We start from the raw sequence: 21,777 nt of genomic DNA on the forward strand, positions 1-21,777 counted from the left end.
TGAATAACATGATACTGCAGATTCCTCTCAGTGGTCAGACATTAGACACGGCAACATGTGCAGGAGGACATAGCATCCCTGCTCCTTTACTCTCCGACAACAGTTTCTTTTGTTTTCTTAAAAAAAAAAAAAAAAAAAAAAAAAAAAGCGTTCTTCATCTGGATTTAAAAACAAAAACAATCATATCTTTGGGAAAGGGGAGGGGTGTCTGAACTCTCTTCTCAATGGCACAAAGTTTTCCCCGAACACTCGGGGAGTACGCTGCTCCTCAAAACTTTGGGCAAGAAAAGGAGTGTTGTAAAGAGTTACAAGGCCTACAGTCACCACTGTGTTTGTTGGTTCACAGTGTGTGTGTGTGTCCGTCCCTGTTTTGTGGTTGGTTTGGGGGGGGGGGGGGGGGGTCTGGTGAAGTTAACACCAGTCTGCAATGTAATCAAAGTCAGAGAACATGTTCTGCTCATTGGAGCTCAGCACTCGAGGTTCCCTGGGCGGGGTTAAGATGGGAGCCTCTGAGGTAAATTCATCATCAAAGTTACTGACATCGTTAGCGCCCTGGATTGTTGGCACAAATGGTGGCTTCACCTTCTTGGCCAAAAGTCCGTTCCAATCCACGTTCTGCAAAAAAAAAAAAGCAAAGGAGGGTAACATTAGCATTTTATTTGTTTATTTTACACAGTTATCAAAAATTCATTTTTTTCCATTCCTCACCCTAAAGAATAGATGCTTCTTGACCTCCTCTGCATCTCTTTCTCCTGCTCCAAGACGTCGTTCTGGACTCCTCCGCAAAAGCTGAACTCAAGGAGAAAATAGTGTTAGTGTAAATGTTTAACTGTCAGATTCTTAGTCTACACAGTGAAGATTTCAACAGGGAAATAAAAGCCAAGTTAGCATTTTGTAATTAATCGTGTCATTATTTACTTGAATTCAGCAATTAAAGTAATTGCTTTGTTCTTAATATATCTACACACCCTCCTCATGATGGAAATGGCCTCAGTTGAGAGAAACTGGGGGTAGCGGACTTCATCATTGACAATGCTGTCAAACACCTCCTCCTCATCATCACCAGGGAAGGGTGACTGAAAGAGAATGAAACAGTCAATAAAAAGGTCTATTCGAAGAAATAAAGTTACTTCATGTGTTGTTATAAACAACTGCATTATACTACTGAGCGAGACATGAACTCACCTCTCCAACCAGCATCTCAAAGATGAGAACACCCAGGCCCCACCAGTCCACAGCACGGGTGTACGAAGTTTCAGTCAAAACCTCAGGAGCTAAAAACTCTGGCGTGCCACAAAATGTGCTGGTGCGGTCCCTGAAACCCATTCCTGAGGACACAGATTAAGTTTTGGGAGGACTGTGTTATATGAAGTCTGTCTGTCTGAAGTCAGTAGGTTTATGTGAGCTCCTGTTTTACCTTCTTTGCAAAGTCCAAAGTCAGCAATTTTCACATAACCCTCTGTATCTAGAAGCAGGTTATCCAGCTTTAAATCTCTGCAAATCACAAGAGAAAAACACTCAGGAACTTGTTGCTTTCTATGGAAATTGTTTCTTGGTCCTAAAATGAGTAAAACTTTACCTGTACACAATCTTATGGTCATGTAAGAACTGTAATCCTAATACGACACAGGCTGCATAGAATCTGCAAAGGTACAAACACCAGGTAGATTAAGTTTTACTGCAGAATTTCTACTGAAATTCAAATAACCTGTGTCCTGTCAGACTCATTGGATGAATGAAAAAAGGCATCCAAATATGGGGAGAGCCAAGAAATCGCTTTTAATTGATCCTTTATTATAAGATGAAGAGTGAGAATTTGTGTACATGGATGATCAAAGCTCTCATCACTCACACAGCCCTGGGCTCAGAGAAAACATCAGCGTGGATGTGCATCATTAGGTCGCCTCCAGCTGCGTACTCCATGACAAAACACACATGCTCCTGTGTCTGGAAGCACGCAAACAGGTTGACCAGGAACGGGTGGCGGACACTGTTGACAGTTTCAAAAATCCTCTTCTCACACATCAGACTGGAAAGAGAAAATTGAGAGATGATGAAATTTGTACTTGTATAGAATTAACGCCACAAAAGTTACTTCATGTATTTTATTTTGACAGTTTTATATAGCAAAGCAAACCACTCTTTGCAAGTATGTGAGGAGTCACTAGTCTGAGCGTCAATTTCAAAGGCCTACCTGTCCACCTCATCACGAGCAACGATATCTCCTTTCTTCAGAGCTTTGATAGCAAACATCTCTCCTGTGCTTTTATATTCTGCAAGTAGCACCTGCAGAGAGCAAACAGAGAAATGATTGTTCAGAGAAACTACACCCTCTGCTGTGCCCTGCTGGACTATTAGTCCTGTTAGATTAGTTGTTCAAATAATTTGGGAGACCATAAAATTTCCTGTATGTTTGCATTTTAGTAGTTTTTGGGGATTTTTATTAAATACTAAACATCTCCCAGCCCTGTGAATACTTGCGTGTTTTTGTTGAATGACAGAACTTTATTTATATACTACCAATTCCCAAGAAACACATATAAAAGGTACACTGTATAATAAGTTAAGAAAATACAGATTTACATGTACCTTCCCAAAGTGACCACGTCCAAGGACTGCCACACATTTAAAATCTTGCAGACTGAAATGGAACTGCTCTTCTTCCCTGGAGAGATTAGACTTTTAATTAATACACATTAGGCAAACAGATAATGTTTTCAATAATTTAAATCGTTGTTTTTGTAGAATGACTGGGAAAAGCCAGGGCCACTCACTGGTGAGGTTTTGCATGACCCATAGCATGAAAAGATATTAGCAGATGTTTACAACAACAACTTACAATTGGTCATATATTGGTAGGTCGCCAACAATGGTTGGGCATTTACAATCTTTCTGTGCCACAGGTATTGTAATGTAACACAGTACAAACAACAACAAAAATACCCTTTTTTTGTTTACTTTTTAACTCTAAAATAATGAAACCCAACAGTCCTCAAGGCTTTCCTACCTAATCTCTGTGTCTTTCTGGATGGCAGTTAGTTCCAGGTCTGGATTCTGGATTTCCTGCCCTACCACTCCGTCCAGATCTTGCTTCACTGCCATGCTGTTTCTTTTGTTCAAGAAGTCAAATGAGGCAAGTGCATCCTGCAAAGACGGTGCAAAAAGCAGGGGGAAAGAACAGAATAAATGAAAACACAAAATATCAGATCCATTAATCAAATCATTTTGTTATTAATTTAGAAATGCACTTACATCTATTGTGTCAACTTAACTTTTAGAAATATTCTTTGACCTTTAGAAATACTACATTGCAGTTTTTTCTGCTGGGGACAAAAGTACTATATATTAAAATAAATTAAGAGTTGTTCAGTTATAAATAACTCATGTATTGATGGACAAAGAGGCTGGCAGGTTAACCTTTAAACATGGAATTGACAACAATTTACACAAATTCAACCAAGCCAATGGATTTTTCACAAATTTCACCAACACACTGCAGTGTTCCTCAGCACCTGACACTGCTGACGGGAGCTCAGTAACACTATGTTGTGTTTTTTTAATTTGTTAACTAAAATCTACGCGCAACGGCAAATATCTAACTATCTAGATGCATATCTAAAAACATTGAGACATAAATCACAAATATGTTAATATTTGTATAGAGCTCAGCAGCTGCTATGTTCCTTATCTATCTGCATTTTCATATCTGCTTATCAACAATGCTTGTGATTCCTCGAGCACTGTACCTGCACTTCTTCTTTGTCGGGCATCTTGTCCTGCACCAGTGGTTCACGGATGTCGTGATGTACTGTGTACTGTTTGCTTCCTGGGGTGGGCTCTTTGTCAAAGTCTAGCTTGGTCACCAGCGGGTCACTGTGTATGGCCAGAGGTACAACTTAGTATTGACACTGATGATTCAGATACTGCGTTGTACTACTTGTGTTGATCACAACACCAACGGGGCTCAAAGTGTGTGTACCTGCTGGGTGTGGGTGATCCAGGCAGACTGCTGGGCCCGATCTCAGCAGCCTGTGGACTGAAAGAGTTGGTGCTGACAGTTGGTATGGCTCTTCTCACCAAGCGACCCCAGGTGGCAATGTTGATATTCATCTGAGGGGCTCGCAGGAATGTCTTGCCTGACCCAAAAAAAAAAAAGAGGAGCAGACATAAAGATGTTTGTTTTTCAAGGGCAATTAAATAAATAAAGACTAAAAAGAGGAAAACCAAACACAAGAATAAAATAAAAATAAAACATTTTCAGCTGTGATTTGGAATAAATTCTTAAAAAGAAACCACTGTACTAAATAACAATTTAGAATTATTTATTGTTATCTATATTAATATTATTGGCACATCACCCATCACCATTTACATGCAATGCATGTTACTTTTATGCATGCTTGAAAATCACAACACCTTGAAAACTGAAAGGTTGTGTTGACAGCATGACTCACCCTGTTGTTTTGAGAAAATCTTCTTTTGTCTTTGCAGCTTTGGTCTTCTCTCAATGACTGGGTTGAAAAATGTTACCTAAACAAAAGTTGGAAGGCGGAGGAGGGGGGGTACTGAACTCAAACAAAACTCTGACAAATGTGTGCAATACTAAAAATCAATCCAGCATAGTTTAAGTGTAAAAGTACTACGAATTATCTTTAAGAGGGGTGTAAAAATTTTACACTTCTATTTTACACAAGTTTTACACTTCTATACATTAATAAAACATCATCGTAAAGTAAACACATTTAAGTCCGCATAATGGTAGTTTAAACATTTAAAATGTTTATTGATAACAAAATGAAGTTTTCAGTCAGTCGTCTATCTCAACGTACATAACGACAGAAATCTGTATTGACTAACATCAATAACCAATTATGTGATGAACTAATACAATTTGTATACAAATTACTCCTTGCCTTTTTATGGAATTAAAACTACTTTGTGTGTGTTTGCATGTACCTCAGCAAACAACATTCCCTGTGGTTCTAGATAGAGACACATTCCATGACGTTGGTTGTCCAGGAAGTCTTCCAGCCGCAGAAACTTGACAGCACAGAGTGAACGCCAGTCCCGCCAATACACAGAAATCTCCAGCTCACGAGACTACAAGACAGTGAATATAATAAATAAGTCTAAACACACACACGCACAACAAACTGATGTGAAACACACAGTCAGTGTTACCCAAACACAACTGTGTTGCTGTAATTCAAAGGCAGCCATGTGTATGAATGTGTGCGTTACCCGGTCCAGCTCCAATGTAAATTTCTGGTCCCAGGCCTGGTTGCTGACCGGCCTCCAGCTCGTCTGTCCAACTACCGTGTTGTCCAGCTTCAACACTGCGCTGATCTCATCTGAGGAAGTTACGCCCCACTTTATTAACACTCGCGTAATTATGAATATTATTCAGTTATTACAGACAAGGTCACGTCATCATGGTCCAGGTGTAATTTTATGGTTGACCTTGGTGAAGCTTAATAAAGCTGCAGAAATTGTTTTTAAACAATATTTACAAATTTTCTAACAGTGCATGACTTTTGATGTACTTACTGGAGAGCTCCTCGCTTTTTGTCAGGTTCCTTGAGCTCGCACCACGGTTTCGGTTGGCTCGGCTAATGAAGGATGAACGCGTCTCGCTTGGGCTCCACCCAGGAAGCGGGGCAGAAGCAGCTTTGGAACGACCGGGGACATTTTCCAGAAGGTCCTGACAACCCATGAGCCTGACGTCTAACGTGCCTGCGAGCGCAAACACATTCATAGTGTATAATCACACTGGCTTCAGAATTTACATGTAGTTTCAGATGAAAGTTAGTACAAGTGATTGGTATTTAGGGCAATTTATTGGCTTAGGCCAGGCCAGGTTTGAAAGACTACTTTAAGACTTTAAGGTTTATTATCCAAGCTGCAGTCCATCTATTGTAACAATGAATACCATCAACTTGCCAACAATGCTGTTTAAAAAGAAATGAGTTTAAATGAGCATAATAAACGGTTGAATATGTACGCTTTTTCAAAAGTTAAGATTTAGCTTTGTTCAGCAACCTATTATATCTTCATCACGTTGACTGTTTTTTTTCCCCAGCAACTGAAGGAACATTACACCCAAAAAACAGCAAAACCTTGTCAGGTGTTTGTGCTGAAATAGAGTTATTTGTTATTTGGTAGTTAAGAACAATTACTACTGCTGGGATGTCAGAGTGTAATTCACCTCAAAGGCCTGTTTCACACATGAACTCTAGAGAATGTCTAGAGGAGGATCAGTCGCAGGACATGGACGTCATCAACACGCCCACTCACTCATGTTTAATTCTCCGGAGTATTACCTCCTCTATTCACAAATGAGCACGGTTGAAGATAATCTGGACTTTGCACTAGGGAGCTGGCTGGGTAAAGTCCGGGTAATTGCGTTCACACATACACATACCCCAGAGAAAGTCTGAAAAATTTCTGAATTCCAGTTCATGTCTGAAAGAGGCTGAATAGTGAGCATCCTTGCAATAAGCATTTTTTTGGGGGGTCCAAATACCTGTGAGTGCGGCTGGTTTGGTGACAGTGCTGTATTGCGTTTGTGTGGAGATGATACTTGATCTGGGACTGAGCGCTGGTGACGAAAGCAGGGATAGCTCTTCTATAATGCTGCTGCTGCGAGGGTGGTTTTTAGGCAACTCATTCAGGCGCTGCTCCAAAGAGTATCGTAAGAGGTCGAGCTTTTGACTGGACTCATTAAATCGGGCCTGGGCCTGTTGAAACGAACAAACAAAGGAAGTACAGAAGAAAGAGAAGATGGGTAAGAAAAGAAATGAAAGGAGGTGGTAAATGAGGAAAACAAATCCAACTCAACGATACGATCCATTTTACTTTACAAGAGACCAGCAGCAAAGTGGGGATTAGTTTAATTTATCCATTTCCATGAAACTGCATCAGGTGTAAAGCAATGAGTCTGGCCTACTTGTACCAAATCACCATTGAATTGAAAAGTTGCTGAAAATATGAATTTCTAATGCACACACAAAAACAAGTCTACCTCTGAATGCGCTTTCTTTTCTGTTACTTTTCCAGAACCCAGGAGTTTCATGACGTTCTTGGCTCCTTCTGCTACAGCAGACTCTATCCTCGCGTGGTGACACAGCTCCTCCACCCGGAGGTCTAATGGGCTGATGATGGGCTTGTCTGGAACACAAAAAAGGAAGTCATTGTTTTTTTTAAACCGTTTTTTACCTAAGTGTAGTTGTTTGTTTCTGTGTTATTTAGAAAGAGGCACTTCTCTTCAGAAGCCATGCTGACTAACTGACCATTAAATGGAAGCCAAAGCTCACCCATCACATCATTGTTCTCAAAGCTCAGCTCACTGGCTTGGCTGGCCTTAAGGATCTGCATCCTGATGAACTCGATCTTCGTCCTGCTGTCCTGAAGCATCTGCTGGGCTGTCGCTAGCAACTTACGGTCCTGTGATTGAGAAGAAACGCTGTATCTCAACACTTTGACATTAATGACTGGACCCCAGATTTTATTGATGTTTTGTTTTCTGTGTAAAACAACTAAATAACTAAAGTAATCTATTTCAAATGCATAACATCCCTTTTCACGCTTTACTGTTTTGTTGCTGTGCACATGTAACAAAAACAGCCAGAACTCCAGTTCATGCCCTTTATTTGGGCTAAAGTACTAGCAACCACATGGAAATTCTTATTCACTAGAAAGAAAACGGAATCTCATTGTGTGTAGTAACCGCTGACCCTTTCATACGTGCTAATACACTCACACACATAGAGTGAAGTAAGCAAACTCCACCCGGAATTCCTCTGAAGTTTAAATCCTGGTTGTCAATGGCAGTGCGCACAGGAAAGACCTCTGTCCAGCAGGCATTTCCTCTCTGACATCAGGACAGGACTATTTCCAACTGGAAGGTGCCTCTGTCTGTCTGTCTGGAGGAGGTCACTTTCAAAACTGACCTCCCCTGGCCAGACAGACTGGGAGTCATGCAGTACTTTCAGCCCCCTTTACTGATACACATTTAAGGCTCTGCAAGTAGCTACTGTATTACTTCAACTTTAACCTGGATACTAAATATAAAGAACTCTCTTGTCTGGTCACGAATCAGTACAAATTTACAAAGGTTTCGAGAGCACGTGAGGCATGAGGATCTAGCCACACAGGACTTTCTTGGCCAGGCACAAGGACTTCCTGGAGTTGGACCTGACCAAAAACACACAAAGTCCTCCTTAAAACAACACATTGTTATTTTAAAACCTCAGCTCTTGTGTGGATTTACTGTACGTATGAGAGTGGCATCCATTCCATCTCCTGCAATACACCAAATGATTCCTAAAACAATTAACTTTTCCTTAAAATTTTTTTTAATAGATTATTGTTGCACACGATTGCATCCAAAATACCCACAGGTGCATAATGACATGCAGAGATGACACTACTGAAACCCTACACTAACTTGAATTGTTTACTACTGACAGATATAAGAGCTAGGATGGGTATGAAAGGCTCCAGTGCAGTGCTCCCAACTGTTGTGATAAATCCTGTTGACTTACAGACACATACACACACATACAAAACTCCCAACTAAATTATAGTTTTCCTTCACTCTGAGCATTAGTGGAGCCACAAGCGTTGAAAGAGCTTTGTGAACAAAACGCGATGTGTATGACACACAGTACATGTCAACACCTTCTCATGTTGCCTCCTCCCCTACAACAAAGTTGTGAAAGGAAAACTACCATGCAGTGGAAGGTGTTTTTCAAACTGACTAGGACAATGGCACCTTTTTAAAAAAAAAAAGACTCTTGTGTTAAACTAGGTTAAAAGAAATTACAACCTAGCATTGGAAATAATTCACAACCTGATTGTGCATAATACAACACTGAATGAGTAAACTCTTTCAGAGAGCGCTGTGGGAAAAGAGATCGAAGGCCACATAAAGCAAGCTCCTCTCTGAGGTATTAAGACATATGGATTCTCTTTCATGTACTTCCACTTTAACTTGTGAAGGCGATTAAAATGAAAATAAAGTGTTAAGCAGGCTTTTGTTTAGCACAACTTTAGTAATATTTCTCTAGGTTTTGTGCTATAATGACTGAATAAAACACGCCTCCCACCAAAGCAACACATTTTTTATACTCAAACACTCAAACTGTTTTCAACAACATAACTTTTAAATTAAATGAAAACCAAGGGTCCTGTGCCCAACAACATGTCTCAAGACAAATCTAACAAGCCAAGACATGATCAGCAGTACAGAAAAGTAGTTTCTGTGTGATACAGTGAACCCTTCCGCCACTTTGAATGTTGAATCCTACCTTGGAGGACCCATTGGAGTACATCTGAATCATGTTTTCAGCGCCCTGTTTGACCTTGAGCTCGATGTCATTCTGTCTTTTCAGGGCGGCAAGGCGGTTACTGCTGGTGCACATGTTAGGGGTATCTGGAGTCAGAGGGCATTCTGGGTAAAGTGGAGGAAGCAAAAGTGTAAGTTAGCACCTTCAGAGCCTTTGGAAACAACCACAGACACTGATTTGGTATGCAGTGCTGGAGTTCATCATAAATATACACTGACTGTTAATAGTAACTCAGCATGCATTTGCTATTTTTGGCTGCAAGCCATTTTGAAGTAAAATAAACAGTGCAGCCGCTGAGCAAATGATCTTAAACTTTGCTTATGAGAACTATGTCAGGTAACAACTTAAGTTGTCACACATCGTCTCAGGAAAGGTCTGCTGTTTATAATTTCATGATGTTTGAATCTGACTATATTTGATGACTTTACAATCATGAGCTATAATACAAAGGCAATGACATTTTCTGCTATCTCATTGGCTCTCTCCTCAAGTCTGTTCTAACCGTACCAGCAGAAAGAAACCCTGCAGCCATCTCTGTTATGAGTAATTGGGGAAAAAAAAAAAAACAAGTGTAAACTTGCAGACAACTACCAATACTACAGTTATGTTTCTGTATATGTAAATGTTTACTGCTTTTTGTCAAGGCTGCTATAACATCACAAAGCTATGGGGCTAATTTTTTTTTCACGTCTGTACTCGAAATATACAAAGAAAACCCCTCCCCAGACTGATCACAGAGCAAAATGTTCACTTTCTCTGTCACACACACACACACACACATACACACACACACACACACACACACACACACGGGCAAAAAAACCTGCCTGACTTCTCCTGACTTGACTTGCAAGTTCAGTTTCAGAGTGGCTGTCTTAAAGGAACTCATCTTAGGCAGCACCCAGTCAGTAAACTTTTAAACAGGTGTCAACTTCAAAACACAACCACAATTTTAATCAATTCCCTTGATGAAAACAACTCACATGATATTAAAACTCAAACATGTAAAATTCTAGTTTCCCTGAAGGTGTCTTAAGTAACAAGGCTGACTGGCAAAATCTAAAATAACAGCATTGAGGAAAATCAGTTATTCTTAGAGACGCTGCCAAACACAAACAAAAACCAGAAGGCGGGTCTGTGATTCATCCACTTTGAATGTTTCATCAAAACACTGTCTAATAATTGCTTTGAACACCTGCAGGAGATAGGCAAAGAGGAAGCACGTGATTCTTTGAACTGAAACCCTAAATGATTCATCTAATGGCTCCTAAAAAGCTGAGAGAGCATCACTGTTGAGGTTTTTGCAAATGATGTTAGCCTTCAAGGGGTGACCCTATTATACACACACACACACACACACACACAGCTCCTTGGTAAAAAAAAAAAAAAAAAAAAAAAAAAGAGTATGAGAAGTCAAGAGTTGTAAGAAGTCTATAGAGCGTGGTGAGACACAAACTTTGGGGAAAAAAACAAATACAAAAAAACCCAAACAACTAGCCTGAGTGGCCGTCACTTCAGATGCTGTATGACTGGAAAGAAAATTGTCTTTTACTCTGTTCTTAAGGCCAGATTACTCTATAACGCATGTGACACAGGGACCTGACTGGTGACCCTTGATCATAGCTGCTGCCGCTCCCAGACAGCCCTAGAGAGCAAGTCAGTCCGTTTCTGGCCTCGGCTGAGCAACGGAGAATAACCAGAACCCCTTCAATTTTATCCTGGAACAAAAACACACGGCATCAGAGAAACTCCTTCCTACTAATTCAGGAAACAAGCACTCTCTCTCACAGATTGAGCAGAGCTGCACCCAGCACCTCTCCATCATTCTGCAACAGAAAAAAGAAGCACTCCTTCATCAGATAGAGAAGTCGCAGAATCAGGCTAAATTTGTTCCCACTCAAGATAACCATTTACCAAGACACACACACACACACACACACACACCCTCATCTATTTCCTAATGTACAGGGGGGATGTGATGGTGACAGGCAGACAAATGCCACTCCTCTTCCTGAATTCAACCGGACACTCCAATAAATACTCAATAAGGCAAAACCCATATTGAACACACATCCCTGTTGTGGTTAACTCTCCAAATTCCATTGTTGTCGACAAATACACAGGAGCAGGCTTTCAACAGCCTCAGAAGGGAACAATTCACTGCTCATTGTAGCTCTTGATGGAATGTGGTATGCAACAATGTCAGCCTCTGGAAAGTGAGTCACCTCCAAACACTTAATGTGCTCTGTGTGTTTATATATGTGTTGTTCTGACAACACTGACAAAATTACTCAGTGATACTGCATTTGTCTATGGATAGGATCGCTTAAAAGTGTATATGAAAATCTTAGGGACTGGAGTTGATTTTTTTTGTGGAACATGACTGAGTAGACATCCCCATAATCACAAGCACTTCTTTAGAATTAAACACCATTTGCTGCCATCAAAGAAGCCATGCAAATGACTGAACAGCACTTGTCAAAGAAACAAGCCATAAATATCATATTTACTATACTCTGTGTATTTCTATACTTTTTTGCATACTTTATTGTATTGTAGATATAATTTAAAAACATCTTTACACATTTCTTTAACACATTGTTACGATCATTGTAGGCTACATACAGCAATCAGACATAACAATATGACGACCTGTACAATTTAATGCATTCCAATACAGTGGCTCTGCCATGAATTCTATTTTCAAAAGGTTATAATTTCCCAGTTTTAGGCTGAAACTGACAGAAAGGTGATAATTCCACAACGTGTTTATTATTGAGATCCAAGTGAGTTGTATAGGAATTGATTATAAAAAGTAGTAGTTCCAATGTTTTAGCCACTAATGAGCCATTAATGAAGCTCGCAAAACTTTAGAGCTACCTGTTCTACAAAAAGTATGGCTCATCTATTTTTTCCTCACATAGCTTCTTAAGCTCTATTAAACTGGATGGGAAGAGTCTGAGGGGCAGTCCTCCGTTCCCAATCCTTATTTTGCAAACAGCTGTTTGCATCATTAATGAATCAATGAATCATTTTGTCAATATCTGATTGATTGTTTGGTGCCCAAAATATGGTAACAAATAGTGACAAATGTATGTAACAAAGTCCTAAATCCCACGGTGACAAAACTTCAAGCTTTTCGCAAACAATCAGTAAATTGTCACAACTGTGAAGCTGAAACAACGAACAAATTATCTCAGCTCTATGGTACAAATCTTAGAGCATGCCTGAATACAGTGGAAAAGCACTTGGCTTCCAACAATGTTAGATCTGTACAGAACTCAAGCACATCACCCCTCTGTATTACATGGTTAATATTTACCAACTCTACCGAACCACTTTGCAGTGTTTCTGCTGTTACCTAGCACTTCTTCAGGGTCTTTGACCACAATGTGGGCGTTAAGTTCTTGCAGCTCCTGGTGAAGCTCCTCAACTTTCTTGTTAGATTTTTTCAGCATGTTGTCAACATAAGCCAGGCTCTTCTTGTCTGTGGTGACCTGAAAACATTAAAAGAGGCGAAAATAAATAAAAAAGACAATTTATCTAATAATTAGAAATTATAAGGAATCTCTACCAAAACAGTTTTTTAAAGTCTTGCAAGATGCTGGAAGACCTTTGAAAAAAAGTCTTTGGTGGCTTGGTTTGAAGAATACAAAATGGAATAAAGTTTAAATTTTTTTTATTACTTACTTACTAGCAACTAAATGTTATGGTTATGCAGTACTGAACTGCAGGAGTACTAATTGAGAAAATAAATTAAAAACTGTAGCACCGGGAACAAAATCTGTAATATTACCTTGCGCAGATTCTCTGCACCTTCCTTGATCTTCAGCTCCTTGCGGATCTCACGGCGGATCTGCTCCTTTATCTCGTCCAGCTTTTGTTGTACCATGGTGTCGGAGAGATCCAAATTGTGTCCAAGACCTAGTCGCTCCGCCACCAGCTGGCCCCTGGCATCCCCCTGAAAGAGGAGAGAAGGGGGGGAGGAAAAAGATAAATATATGGAATGCAATTTAGAGAAGGTCAGTAAGGGAGGAGGACAAGAAGGAGGAGGAAAATGGCACAGCAAGGAAGGGGGGGGCGTAGAGAGGTCAGTCACTGTCAACAAACAATTCCCAAATAATTCCAGTTCTATCAATTCAATCTGTTGAGGAAAGAAATGAAAGTTTTCAAAACAGCTGAAGCTATTGCGTCATGCAATCCATGCATTACTATTCTGCCAAAATACCAGTAAAGACATTAGAACAGAGGGGCCACAGGCACAGTTCAATGCAGCATTGACTGTATTCTCATACCAAAATTAATGTGAAACCTCTGTTGTCATTTTGTTAATGCATTTTGAATGAATGCATCCTACATTTTAATTACTGAAATATATAATATATAATGTTCACGGCATATGAACATACGAAATATATAATATTTAAAGTTATCGGCACTGCAGTATTGAGATCAAGGCAGTTTTTCAGTTGCTCTAACTTCTGTACATGTTATTTTCACTGCTTCTGTCAGTCACCATTGGCCTGCTACCTTAAAACTGACTCCCTAACTAAAGAAGGATTAAAAGCCACTTCCTGAATGGCTTCAGCTTTAGAGATCACGATAAATACAGAGGTTCACTGATGAAGCTGCACTAATTGTACATGTATGAGTATCTGAGGATTGGAAATACTCAGTTTACCTAATTTCATAATCTAATAATGTGAACTAGAATAAGAAGGCAGCAAAATTACCTTTCATTTATATCACATGATTATACTTGTGAACTACTGAAATACCCAGACTTTATTTACAAGTCATTATTGCGCGAGCACGCACACACACAAAAACATTTGGAAACACGTACACACTTGTGTGTTTCTCTTATCTTTTGTTGGATTGGTTGTAAATCAACCATCACAACATTACAACACACACAAAAAATAACAATTAACGGAGCATATTAGAGCACAGAATTATGGTCAAATGAAATTTGCATGTTAAACCCTTTGCAGCAGCCTGACAAATCAGTGGCACTCTTTTATAAGATATTCAGGTGTGATTTCTTCCCAGTCCTTTTGCGAAACCTCCAAAAGGCCTGCTGTGCTGGTTGGGCAGCTCTTCATTGAGTATTCTAGCAGCTACTTTCTTCTCCAGATAGTTCTTACACAACCAGGAAGAATGTTTAGGGGTATTGTCATGCTGAAAATAAAGTCATCCCAAATCAGTCATTGCCCATAGAATGGCATGTTTCTTTAGTATGGAGTGGTAGCTCCGAGTCTGACATGCAGAGCCGTCTAGTCCACTGCTTGTTCATGTTGGGCCACTGCAACTTTTTCTAATGATTTGCCAAGCTTAGAAGGGTTGTTTTTTTGAGAGCTATGCTTATGAGGCCAGGTTGTTTTTGTTTGGCCACCTTCAGATCTAATTTACCATGAAAATAATAGGTCACTAACTACAAGAAGAGGGGGAAAAATAATATTATTAGTTTTTTTTAATATATTTTAATTATTATAGGTTTTAACCAAATATAAACCAAATATAACCAACATATAAAGGCCCATCTTCACTGTGGTACCAATAACTCCTTAATTAGTTATGCACACAAATTATGGTAAATATCTGTAACTTTTTTTGTCTTGGAAAACTGAAGAGCCCCGACTCCAATGTAAGTATCCCACAACATATTATGTAACCCAGACTGCCCTCTGAAAGCGTCTAAAACTTTGCTGAACTACAGACTACGCAAATTAACTTAACCCATTCATAAATAGAGAAGATAAATAAAATGAAAACATCCCATAGGTGTGATTGGATTCAACCCATTATGACATTAAGGAATGAACTCAAACTAATAATTTGATTCACATAAGCACAACTGGGTTTACATTTATTGGGTTGCTGATAAAATCATAACTGCCTAACGGCAAACAGACTTTGGGTTCTTAATTCTTCTGACTTACCATAAATTCATCGATTTCATCCAGTTCCATCTCTAAATCAGTTGAACAAACCAGTCCATGCATGTTCTCCTGACCCAATTAACTGATTCTCACACCAACTCTTCAAAAGTTCAGTTGTCTAGTACAAGCAAAGATATGGTCCCTTAAAAAGGTTTGGTTACACGATAGACGGCAGAATCTTCATTCACAGCCATGATCATTCACTCTCTCATTTTACACTCTTGAGCAGACCACTGACATCAACACAGAAGATAAACCGTCTGAGCATCGGCAGCCAAATCCCTCTTAGCTTCTCACTCTGTGAGGTCAGAGCAGTCCTAAATGGGACCTAATCTCACTCCAGCTAGAGGAATGTTTCTAAAATTAACTCAAGTTTAAAACATAACGCTGGTTGTGTATTGGCCCCCCCTTGTGTGATGCAGAAGAAGTTTTCAAGTGACTTTCCAATTACTACAAGAAGGCCTACTGTAAAGACTGAGACTAAATAGTTCAAGTCTCAGGTAGAAAAAAAAATAATTTATCACAATTAACTGTGCATGTTTTTCACAGTAGGACACGTGCCCTGAATGCACCATATTAGCTGTACTGTGTTATACTGTACCTTCTTCAGTTACACTGAAAACGCAAAATCTATAGTTTCCAATAATGTTGTAATCTCATGGTTGACCACCTTACCTGAAAAACAAATCACACTGACCTCCTCTCCAAGAGATGAGGCTGTATCACACTCACAGACACAAATTAAATCGATCATGAGGATGGCAGCATCAGGATTTAGGTGGATAAATACTTAAGCCATAAATATACCTGGGGGAAACCCTGAAGTCCTCTACTGCTGAAAACACATCATGTTTAAGTAAATTAGGTATTTCCATGGGTTTCTATTATCATCTCGCCTGGCCATGGTAACCCCCCCCACTCTCCTCTATAGGTGCTCACTTCAGAGGAAACAACAGTTTGCACATAATTGGCTCTAGAGACTCCTTGATGACTCATAGGTAAAATGAAGGTCACAACTCCTAGAGGTGGAAGAAAACTGTAGCTGTATGTGTGTGTGGTGGGGGGTGGAGGATCTTCAGTCATCTTTTTAAGCACATTGCCTGGCAGACCTTGTTTGCACTTTAGCTTTTTGTAGTTTTCAGTAGTGCTGGTCAAATATGGTACGAGGACACCCAAAAGGGCTTATTCTAATGCACAACAATACAAGGAAATTCATGTAGGGCCAATCAGATAAGGTGGAAATACATTAGCCAGTAGACCCACAAGGTCTGCATTTAAATATGAGATTAAACAATAAAAATACATTCAAAAAAAATGAGTGTTCATTTGCAGGACACGTTTCACCTTTGGTTTCTATGTAACTGTATTACTTCCTTTATTTGCTTTTACCTGTACAGCCGTTATCATTTCATACAGTATGAAAGTACTACGTTGTCAGGGGGAAAGATGCCTGACAGGAACTTACTTATTTGGTTCAAAGTCAAGTGATGCAGAAATTGTAAGCAAATGTTTCCAGTCATATCACGCTGCATACTGTTTATGATGGATGGCGGGAACCTGTTCTTGTCAGTGTGGGTCTGTTGAATGCCTTGTGCAATGTTCTCGGCATATGAACATACGAAAACCCCAAAAGGACAAGATACATTCCTAAAAAGCAAAACACAGCTAAACTCCCATCTCATTAAATAGAACCCTTGATAATATTCTTACAAGTGCAAGATAAGTTAAGTGGATTTAGATAAGTTGTCAAAGAGCTATTTCTGCTAAAACATAAGAGGAATATGTAGGTTAAGAGCAAAGGTGTCTGACTGAATGGCAAGTGCAGGTTACACCTGAAAGCTACATGTCCAACTACAAGAGCTCTATTCACACAATAGACCAATGAAAAAGTTGAGGACACTTTCCAGGCTCAGGCTTAAAAAGCTCCTTGCCATTTCTGCAAGAGCCCTACAGTATCTCAGTGTACAACCTGACACCCAGAAGTTTACCCCACAGCTGGCTGCAGAGTAATAACCACTGCCTAGAGCTCTGCTGCAACCAGAAATAGCAACACAGGCTAATAAACTAAGATCTTGAAAAGGGCTGCAACATCCCATGCCAACTCTAATGTCTTGCACTTTGGGCAAGTGTTGATGGTCATCTGGAGATACACAGATAATACTCTGCACCACTGCAAGATCACAAAGCTATAAAATAAACTTTAGTATCTGTCACTCTGCTGAGCCGATATGGTTTCACACTATATGAACCACAGTAATAAGAGAGAAAAATTGTTAAACATTTCCTTTTCATATGTGAAGTTTCAATAAATACAAAGCGTAGCATTGATATAGAAAACAGCTACACTGAACCAGGTTCTTCAGTCTGAAGAAGCAGCTTGAATGAGCAGCAAAACGTTAACATTAAGGATTTAATAATAAGCTTCATTATCGTCATTGTGAGATATATCAATACTGGAACATTCTTGTAACTAATCATGATATCACCCATATTAGCCAAAACTATTAAATAGTTTAATCACTTCAACCAGGCTTATCCATTGACATAGGTATTACTTTAAACAACATCTTAACGAGATCAAAAATAAAGGACATCTTTACCCGTGTTCTCATAATCAGGAGGAAGCAGGTGATCTAGCCTACACCAGTTTTGTGATCCCTGTTTTCAGATTTAACTGGATATGGGCTGCTGTGACAGTTTAATTTTATTAAGTGTAGCAGAAAATATCCAGTTGGATCATCCATACATTTCACTAATAATACACTTGAGCTGCTATAATAACATAAAATAGTGGTATGTTATTAAATATACAATTTTATGATTAAAACTTAAGTTCAGCATCAAGTGTGTTTAGACAAGTCACCGCCACCTGTTATCCTCACTGATCACTTTTGGCCTGCAGTAGCCCCTGACTTGAAACATGACAATGTTCTAGGAAATAATTTTAGTCCAAAAGCTGTATTTCAATATGACGTCACTAAAGCGAAACCACATTAGTCAGGGAGTCACGATTGATCACATAATAATCAGACAAAACTGGGATGCTTGCATTCACTTGTTCACTTTATTTTAAGTGGGGACGCATGTTACAATAGACATTTTTCTAGCTTTTGCTACATTGCTGGTGACATATTTTAAGTCCATCCGGTCTGTAACGTGCTCGAAAAAACGTTACGTCAAGCAGCCCAGTGAACACTTGCTCCTTACAAAACAATGCTAACATTTTACATCATTTCACATTCCGAATAATAACATTAAATATAATAAACGAATACAAGATTTTTAAATTACCCCGACTCATTAGTGTATAGAAGACGGTCTTTATTTTATTTTAGTTATAACAGGTTCAGGTAACGTTAACGTTAGGCTGCAAACCTGTAACTTAAGGTAACTTAACGTTAGCCCACGTCCAGCGGCCGTCGGCAACAATTTAAACGAAGACAAACGTTACAGCTGTTTAAAACAACGAACGTTACGTTTATGAACACGGCAGATACCACACTGAACCGCCGTTTAGACACTTTACTATTACAGGAGAAGTTAGTTGGATAATTGTTTCCCAGGCCTCAATCCATGGATAATTCCCAGGCAACCCTTTGGGTTCTAACAGAGCCCTTTCTGTTCAATAAAACACTACCAAATCGACTTAAATAAGGCGAAACTTGTTGTTAACTTTTTAATGTAACTCCGGAGCAAGTTTGTGCACTTTTTGCAACAGTTGTCAACTTTTCCTACCTGCACGGAGTCGGCGGCCATCTTGGTTTTCGCCTTTGAATCAAATCCTACTGGGAAAGAGGAGGGGAGGTAGTAGTCCAAAAACAAGCCCTGTTTTAACTTTCCCTCTCTGGTGAAAAAAAGACGTTGTTATTTGGAGCAAACTTTGGGTCATCTCGGGTACGCGAGGCTTCCCATATCGTCTTCAGACTTGTTTTACGCGATCACACCGTCCTAGAGAGGTCCAGGAGGGTGGGCTGGTGCTCATAAATATAAGGCTGCTGCATAAATCTGTCCCAGTGCAGTTGGAGGGAGAGGCGGTGGTTACAGTGCAAGCGTCCGCCCAGAGGAGCTGGAGTGCTGCTGCTGCTGGGCTGCTCTCAGCCAGGACAGTTAGCACACACGTGATCCAAAACTTCATATAGGCTGATAATAACCTGAAATCATCCTGGGCTAAAAACAACATGGCAAAATATTCATCTGTGGCCGGGATGCTTCAAACTGAGCCTCAAATGTATTCAAATCTATATACATATGTACAAGAACTGTTGAGATCATTAACTTTATTTTTACTCTGCATTAATTAACTTATTTCATTCAGAACTGCAATAATAGAAAAATTAGCTACTCAGGTTTAAGTAAAACTTGTTAATTTACTTAGACGTATTAGCAGCAAAATGTATGTACAGCGCTGAAATGCTTCATGGTAGAAGTAGCTCTCAGATCCCTAAATCTCCAAAATAGCTTTCTTTAAAAATACTAAATTGGACCTACAAGTAAAATTTTACGAAAGCTAAACTTTTTTGCCCACTTTAAAAGTGCTATAAAGTGAATTTGGCCTATTTTTTCTTTTTTACTGTTTGAGGTTTCCTTTTACTACATGTATCAAATTTAATAAAGAGGGTTTATATCTTTGGTATTTGGAATTGTTATGTGCAAAGTAAATGTCATGGAGAAAAAAGTATTATATTTCCATTGAAAAAGTTCTGTATCATAACATGAAAGTGGAAGTTACACAAAGACTAGTACTAGAAGAGCTCAAAATATTAAAGTAGAACTAATGACTGCCTAGCTATGTATTGTATCATTTGATTGTTATTACTAATGCATCAAAAGGCTATGTAAACAGGATTTTAAAGGGCAGACAACTCCAGCAGTTTAGTTTAGTTTAGTACCTATCATAAAGAGCCACATTACAAAAGAAACAGAATCAAAGCAATAGAGGTAACAACATCCTGAGTTTGAATTAAAATTTATCTAATATTTACTGTAATCAACCAAACAACTTTACAGCGTGTCTGCCTGGTAAAATGCCAGCGTCTTTGAAAGTTACAAAGCACCAACCTCAATTTGTGCTTAAAACTTTCTGTGCTTAATTTCTACTCAACAAGTCTAAGATCACAGGGGTTGTTTTGTCAGACTTGAGAAAGCCCCCCCCCAAATATTTGTACAGGACTGCCCACCCCAAATGAACAATTATAGACACTTTTGCAATAAATCAGTGAAAGTCTACTTGTCTTAATCAATGTTTGTTAAATGATTTTTATTTTTGCACCAGTAGTGTTAAAAGCTTCCAAAATTCATAAAGCAGCCTAAAAAAATATTCAAACTTGTACTTTAGTTAGTGCATATATAATCTGGGAGGACTCCAGCAGCAATTTAGTACTGATCATCAGACTGAAAAAGAGTTAATGTAGAGAGATCATGCCAGTGCTGTCCAAACCTGCTGAGAACCAGAAATGCAAGGCAAACATAGGTTGTCATACTAAATAAGAGCCAGAGTTTACTTTTGAGTTGCCGAGCCAGATAGATCTGGAAGAGCTGCTATGACAAAAACCACAGTTAAGTCTTCTCCACTGGGGCCTGTGCATGACCTGTCACACCTCAGAGCAGGCTTACTGCTGCATTGCATAATCCAAAAAGAAACAGTCCTTCCAAGCCTAATGCCTGGCACAATGTCCCATGTATTTATCATTGTGGACTACAACACTGGCTTTTTTTTCTATGCTGAGCATTACTCACATAATCAAAATCACAGGTGCCTTGTTAAGCAGACAGATTATGTGCTCCAGTTAAAATCCAGTCTGCTTTGTCTTTCTGTCTTCATAGTGATGCTCTCCTGAGACTAACAAAGACTAACAGATTCTGAAAAAATGTAATGGTTTATTGATCATATTAACATATTTATCATTATGGCCTTTATCAATAAAAAATACTGTACAGAGTCTGGACTAATGAGTTAATGTCTATTAACACCTGGCACATATGCATGGATCTCATTTGTGGTGAGTGGCAACTTCATTGCTACTTTACCGGTTATTGACATCCAACCCCTGAGAATCAGAAGTGGGTGGCACCACCATCAAAAGCATCCAATATTAAACTTGATACCAAATCACAAAGTGATAAGTATCCCCGTCATAAATGTTACATAGCACTTTGGTGGTTTTTACACACAGTTTTCTACAGATGTCTCCTATGATTTTTGTTACATCTTGATATTACTGGTCCAGTTTTGATAGACAGACTTTGAGTTTGGGTGTGTGTGTTTGAAAGGGTACCCTCCATATTCTCTGTGGTCACAGGGTCAAAAACCAGGAAGCAACTGGATAACAATCTGAGACTAATTGGCATGAGCCCATGACTGAGAGCAGATTATCTGAGAGCAGGGATAGGTAACAGTAAGCAGAACTCGCTAATATTAACTTCCTCTGGCCTCTAGTAATTCTTCTTCCTTAACATAACTAGTTTCCTGTTTTGTGTTTCCAGTTAAT

General features: G+C 39.3%; 1 protein-coding gene across 2 annotated transcripts; it reads right to left on the reverse strand.

Moving 5' to 3' along the window:
• Positions 1–121: 121 nt before the first annotated feature.
• Positions 122–19,336, reverse strand: pkn2a (protein kinase N2a). Of its 2 annotated transcripts, none has more exons than XM_067474422.1 (23): positions 19,025–19,336; positions 13,144–13,308; positions 12,709–12,844; positions 9,309–9,451; positions 7,314–7,443; positions 7,022–7,167; positions 6,524–6,737; positions 5,548–5,733; positions 5,242–5,351; positions 4,957–5,100; positions 4,455–4,530; positions 3,980–4,136; positions 3,747–3,873; positions 3,008–3,144; positions 2,590–2,665; positions 2,195–2,286; positions 1,853–2,029; positions 1,580–1,642; positions 1,418–1,494; positions 1,186–1,328; positions 969–1,076; positions 709–789; positions 122–615 (listed from the first exon to the last, which is right to left on the reverse strand). In XM_067474422.1, the coding sequence occupies exons 1-23, from the start codon at positions 19,043–19,045 to the stop codon at positions 412–414; spliced, it is 2,913 nt and encodes a 970-aa protein (XP_067330523.1). In that variant the 5' UTR covers positions 19,046–19,336; the 3' UTR covers positions 122–411. The 2 variants fall into 2 exon arrangements, with proteins under 2 accessions (XP_067330523.1, XP_067330522.1); XM_067474421.1 differs by having other exon boundaries at positions 7,290–7,443.
• Positions 19,337–21,777: the final 2,441 nt, after the last annotated feature.

This window comes from Channa argus, chromosome 14 (genome assembly GCF_033026475.1).
Source record: "Channa argus isolate prfri chromosome 14, Channa argus male v1.0, whole genome shotgun sequence".
NCBI classification, from domain to species: Eukaryota; Metazoa; Chordata; class Actinopteri; order Anabantiformes; family Channidae; genus Channa; species Channa argus.